Source organism: Silene latifolia, chromosome 1 (genome assembly GCF_048544455.1).
Source record: "Silene latifolia isolate original U9 population chromosome 1, ASM4854445v1, whole genome shotgun sequence".
In the NCBI taxonomy this organism is placed as follows: domain Eukaryota; kingdom Viridiplantae; phylum Streptophyta; class Magnoliopsida; order Caryophyllales; family Caryophyllaceae; genus Silene; species Silene latifolia.
The window spans coordinates 13297735-13304150 of NC_133526.1; the positions used below are offsets into that span (position 1 = coordinate 13297735).

At 44.2% G+C, this 6416-nt stretch overlaps 1 protein-coding gene across 1 annotated transcript; it reads right to left on the reverse strand.

Annotated features, from left to right (window-relative positions):
* Positions 1-3220: 3220 nt before the first annotated feature.
* Positions 3221-4841, reverse strand: LOC141599183 (uncharacterized). The gene is made up of 2 exons (XM_074419126.1): positions 4164-4841; positions 3221-4071 (listed from the first exon to the last, which is right to left on the reverse strand). Exons 1-2 carry the CDS (start codon positions 4741-4743, stop codon positions 3623-3625), a joined length of 1029 nt encoding a protein of 342 aa, XP_074275227.1. The 5' UTR covers positions 4744-4841; the 3' UTR covers positions 3221-3622.
* Positions 4842-6416: the final 1575 nt, after the last annotated feature.

Sequence of the window (6416 nt, forward strand, 5' to 3'; positions counted from 1 at the left end):
ACGGTGACATTTCTATCACCTGTCTTCTCAGGCTGCTTCTCGAGCCGCCGCTCAGTGAGAACGGCCTCTGCCGACGGTGGATCTACAAAAAATTTACACAGAGCATCCACGTCAACACGCATCGACACATCAGAAAGTCGGTCATCGGGAATGTCCAACGAACCACTAGGTCGAACCGCAAGTTAGGTCCGTACCCGGTCTGGACCCTTTTAGTTGGAGGGCCGGTTGGGCGGTCTTCTCCCGGAGAATCGGTGGAAGCGGGACGGTGGCACTTTCCTCTTCCTCAGAGGAGAGGAGACCTGAGCAACAGTCACCACCCCACCAGTGATATCGACGACCTCCAAATGATCCTTCGGGACCGCTGGAGTCGAAGATGGGGCTGACACGGACGCCGCCGCCATTTTGGACGCCGCCTTCTTCGTTCTCCTCGGCACGCCTCCGAGAACCCGTGCCTGGGCCGCCTCCGGATCCAAAGCCTTCAGCTGCCTGTCCATCAGCTCGTTGGGAGCTAGTCTACGATCAAGCTTGGTAGTCGTAGGACGCCGTTGAACAACCTTCCCGTCCTTATCAAGCCCCAACCTCTTTAAGGTCTTCTCGGACAGACCCTGGCCAAACCGGTCTGCAAGAAATCAAGCAAGAGTTACATAAAGGAAGCGAAACAAAGCTCTAAAAAGGGATACAACAGGCAAAGATGGGCCTCACACCGACCCCACTCACCCTGATTGAGGGCCGGTATGAGGCCGACGCGGCAAAGCAGCTCATCCTGAAGGATAATCTGAGTCGGGGGCAGCCATCCCTTCTCAGCGTCAAACAGCTGCATCGCCCGTTTTTCCTCCGCAGTAAGAGGGACCATCGAAGCGTCCATCTTAACTTTACCCCGGGAAACACATCTCTCATATTCTTCCCGGTTCTCACACCGCAAGTAAACAAGGCTCTGGAAGGACCGAGGCAATGTGTAGTCCTCAGGCACTTGGACGTACACCCACCGCCGTTGCCAGCCCTTACAAGAAGTAAGCTTAGACACGGAGACGAAGCCCGGCTCCGTCTGCACGCTGTACCACCCCACTTTACCGGGGATTGACGGCCGTAGATGATGAAGGCGGCGGAATAAGTTAACCGTCGGGACCTCCCCCCTAAAGAGACAAAGCCACACAAAGTCGACTATCGTCCTCATGGCCAACGGATGCAGTTGAGCCACAGCGACGTTCATAGCTTTGATGATGGCCATGACGTGTTCGTTCAAAGGAAACCGGAGCCCATACTCCAGATGCTTGATATACACGCCGATGTGACCAGGGGGAGGGCAACAGACCGCCTGACCCTCCTCAGGGATAATAATCTTGTACCCATCACCGAAGGAAAAATGGCCTTCGAAAAGAGTCCCGCCGGAAGAGCTGGCGAATTTATTAGTCCAGGCGCGATCAAGACCAGTTGTGCAGGCCTCACCATGATCCGGGACAGACGGCCTCTCAACAACAGAAAGAGTCCTCTCACCATCAGAAGGAGTTCTCTCGTCATCATCAGCATCATCATCCTCATCCTCCCACTCCTCCAGATTTGATGGATCAACTACGGGAGAGGGAGACCTAGGACCCCCAAACCTTATCGGGATGGCCTCTAGTATCCCCTCCCCATCAAGACGCGACGGGGAACCCCCCGGTGCCGAAGCGCTAATCCCAGCGTCAGCAGAAGACATGATAGCAATGATTATTTAACAAGAGAAGAAAGGAAATTTGTTTGTTTACCTTAAAGAAAAACACTCGCCGGAGTAGCAACCCTGAAAACTAGAGAACAAAGAAGGCCTTGGAAGTTTAGAGAGAAGAAAATTTTGGGAGAATGAAATTAGTGACCAATTTCACGGAACAAATGCCCTATTTATAGGAAGAAGCCCATAATAAAGGACCAATCAGGGAACAGCCCATGAAGCATCAGCCAATCAACAAGCAGACACGTGTCGGACATGCAACCACGGAATGTCAATCGTCGCAACAGTTAAACGTCAATCAACGCAACAGTGATCAAGCGTCTTCAACACACCTTTTCATATCTCTGCCTATTCATCTTCCTCAACAAGTTCTTAGGTATCCGCTCTCCGCCGGCCACCCGATCAACCATGCTAAGGAGCACCGGCCTGGGGGCAATCAAAAGCAACCGGCACTCCCAACCCTGGTCTCGGCCAGCGTCACTTTCTCTTCCACATCGGATGCCCTTTACGCATCCATGCGGAGGGGGGATATATATGGTACGGCCTAATAAGAACCAGCCCGAGATAGAAGAAGCCGATACAGAAAAATTTCAGAAATCACTTTCGCGAATATACGCTCAAAGATACATCGGGCCCATACCACGGCATAGACTACGCTGGGGCAAATTGATGGGGCATATTCTCGCACCGACCAAGTCAACATATTGAGCAAGGTCAAAGATATCCACAACAAGTCAACGACTTAGACAAAGCTAGCCGATGCAACCCATCGGCTGTCTCCCCGGGGTCTCGGCCTGTAACCCGCCAAATGGGACACATATCCGCGTACTCATATCCAAGGTCCCTCGGCCGGCCTGCCATAGGTCTATCGGCCGAGGGTAGAACGGTCTTTCCACCTGCTAGCCACTTGGCCACTTGGCCACTACGTGACAAAAGGTGAAAGCCTATAAATACTCCTCAACCCTCATTGAGGAAAGGATCCAAGAATTAACCTAAGAATCATTGTTCATCTGGTAATATCTTCCTTATCTCTCTACAATATATCCCTAGCCAAGTAATAACAACTTATCCCACTAAGTTCACTGACTTGAGCGTCGGAGTGAGTACGCTTGGCACAAAGCCAAGCCCTCAGTTCGTTCATTGTTGCAGGAGAGGCCGAGAGGAACGATAGAGACGTGAGGAATCCAACTCAAGACATCATTCTACAAGCCACGGGTGGTAACAATACTTGCTCTAGAATTACACCCGGAACAGTATTTATTCTCAATAATGCTATATTATTATTTAAGAAAACCCTCTTTTAGCAAGCCAATTAGTCTTGCTTATAACCGTTGTAAATTAAGGTGTTGGTTATGTTGAATTTATATCTCCATTGCAAATAATAACGGATGTAAACAAGAATTTGTGTTAGCAAAATATATTCCTTATGGTCCCAAAGAAAACATGGTCGACGATGAACTGTGAATTGTTTAGCAAAATGAATTCCTTATTGTTCGAAAGAAAACATGGACGGATATTATTCTCTTTTTAACAACCATTAATCAATTTGTTTGCGCTTAAAATAGTTAAGGGCGATAAAATAGGTCAACGCCAATAATAGCTTTATTGGCGACGATACACATTTCGTTACACAAAACACTTAATAGGCGGCGACATCAACTCGTTGCATAAACTTGCTTCTCAATGGGCAATGAAAAACATAGTCATTGCACATACTGGAAAGGGCGTGGAGCCTTGGGTGATGAAGCCTCGACAACCTGAAAATCGTAGCACAAACGTTTGGGCGACGAAATTGAGGCTTTGTGCGTCTTTTGTCGTTCAAACCCTTTTTTCTTGTAGTGATAATGTGATATCATATACTTTACTTATTTGTTCTTAATTCATAGGACGGAAAAAGAAAAATAAACATGGAATTAGTTAATAAATTTTGGGTTGGTGAGCATGGTGACCTCTACAAGGACCCCCAAGGCGGAGTATAAGATCGATGCTGGCCTCCATCCCAATGTTATAGTGAGCTAGGGTACAGCTGTCTTCGAGCTGCATTCCCGCAAAGATTAGGCGTTGGCTGTCTGGTGGGATGCCCTCTTCGTTCTGGATCTTGAATTTGAGGCCGCCGATTGTCAGAGAAGGTTCGACTGTCATGGCTATTATCTTGTCAGTAAACATGGGTCTCACAAAGATTTGTATGTTCGTTTGTTCTGCATCTTGTTTGTGATTACTCGCATCAGTAAAACTGTCATCACTGTGGTTGCTGGCATCACTAGAAACGTCTGCCCTTTCAGATTTTTGGATATACGCGGGAGATATTCTCTTCCGATCGCAAGCCGCCCCATTCTCTCCTACAAGCTTTCCCTCAGAAGCTGAATCTGGAGAAGAGAGAAAAAAAAGAATACCAATTTATCTACGACAATTAGCAAACCATAATTATAAAGAACCAAGCTTTCTAAATTCCAAATACCTGTTTCGGAATTCCGACATATCTCCATTTGTTCATTCCTTCTCAATTTGTCCTTCAAATCTCCCAATTCCACATCCCTTTCCATCAATACACCCTTCAAATCACTCAATTTTCCCAGTAATTCCTCCACTTTTGCCTCCACCTCCCGATTATACTCCAACGCCTGCTCATACTTCTTAATGGCCTTCGCCTCGGCCTCCTTACTAAACCCCAATTTCTTAGTTAAATCTTCCAATTCATCATTTTTAACCTCCAATTTTCTCTCCATATTACGACGTTCAAAATCCCAAGACAAACGCTGGTCAATCAAACGCCCAACTTTCGCCTCCACCTCCCTGTTATACTCTAAGGCTTTATCACACCTCGCAATCGCCTTCGCTTCAGCGTCCTTGTTAAACCCTAATTTCGAAGTTAAATTTTCCAGTTCATCCTTTTTTATCTCCACTTCCCTCTCCAATCTCCGATGCTTAAAACCACAAGACAGATGTTCCGCTTTCAATTTCCCCAATTCATCCTCTAAAGAGTGAATCTTAGTGTTACAAAGGCTAAGTTTTTGTATGTAGAGAGAATTGTCGCTCATTGTTCGTCAATTAGGGTTTCCAATTAAAAAATACAAATTGGTAAAAATTAGGGTTTCCAATAATGCCGTTATTTAAAGGCGGGGATTTGGGTTTATTTGTTGCTTGTTGGGGACGATATACATTTGTGTACTTGTTACTTGTTAGTTAAAGTACGGTGATACATCGATACGATCTTATTTGGGCTGTTATTAAGATAACTCGTTACTTCGTTAGCAACTCATTTTTGGGTTGAGTTGTTTTTCGGGTTACATATAATTTTGGATGGGTCCTGCTATACGTCGTCGACAAATTACTAAATATCGTCGACAATTAACGTAAATTTCCAAGTTTGCCCTCCATATCATAACTCCATATCCGTCTCACCAAAATGCAATTTCCGTCTCAAAACAGAAATGCAATTTCCGTCTCACTAAAACACAAGTTACCGTCTCACTAAAATATTTCAAACAAAAAAAGAAGTCGGGTTTTGTAATTAACAACATGAACGGGAACGATTTTAACAACGAATCCAACAATGAAGCTAGTAACGAGGTTAGTTTACGATTTAGTTTTGTTAAAAATTTATGTTTTATTATCGTTTGAATCCCGAATTAGGATAGATGCCATGAATGTAGACGGAATTATGATAGAATTTGTGACGGATTTAATTGGAAATGCAATTTAAAAAAAAAAAAAAAAAAAAAAAAATTGAACAAACTGGGCCTGGACGAAGAACTTTTTCGTCCAGACCTGGTTTTGGACGAAAAAACCCTTCGTCCATAATGGGCCTTGGACGAAGGATTTTTTCGTCCAAAACCAGGCCTGGACGAAAAAATCCTTCGTCCAAGGCCCATTATGGACGAAGGGTTTTTTCGTCCAGGCCTGGTTTTGGACGAAAATTTCCTTCGTCCAAGGCCCAGTTCGTGTAATTTTTTTTTTTTTTTGTCTGTTTCCGACTCGTTTTGTATAAAACATTTAAATTAATTAATTTCCGTCTTTTTTTGTATAAAACATTTAAAATAATTAAATACCGTTTTTGTATTATAAAACAATTGAATTAATTAATTACCGTCTTTATATTAAATTTTTATCTTTAACATTTCCGACTCGTTTTGTAAAAAATAACTTATTACCGTGTTTGTATTAATTTTATATTATTTTTTATTTACTTCGACTCGTTCCGTAGCAAATAATTAATTAATAACTAAGTTATTGAAATGCGTGCGCAGGTGATTAACGATGGGGACGGTGTTGATTACTCAGATCATTTTACGACAACCAGATTTTTTGCATCTAGTATTGAAGCGTTTAATTGGGCATATGAGATCGGGCTCCGACTCGGGTTTGGTATAAAAAAAGCAAGCAACAAGAAAGTTGGTCGTAATACCTAATTTGAGACAACGTTATTTTGTTTGTCGGATGGGTGGAAAAGGTCCCGTAAATAAGGATGCCGATTCTTTAATGAGGGGTAACACCGCTACCGCGTGGTGCAATTGCAAATTTTCAATGAAAGTTGTTGAATTAGAAGAGAATAAGTGGCAGCTTGTGATGAGATCCGGGTTTCATAATCATGGTTTAACGTTGTATTGTGACGGCGACAGATACTTTGCAAAGTTTGATGACGAGGAGTTGGCTTATATCGATGCCCAAGTTAGAGCTCACGTTAGACCGGCAATTATTAGTGCGGGTTTGC

Excerpts from the sequence above, each read along its gene's own strand:
- LOC141599183 (XM_074419126.1), bottom strand. The coding sequence starts at position 4,743 with ATGAGCGACAATTCTCTCTACATACAAAAACTTAGCCTTTGTAACACT. Across the intron at positions 4,072-4,163 it reads ATGTCGGAATTCCGAAACAG|ATTCAGCTTCTGAGGGAAAG; the intron begins GTATTTGGAATT and ends TCTCTTCTCCAG.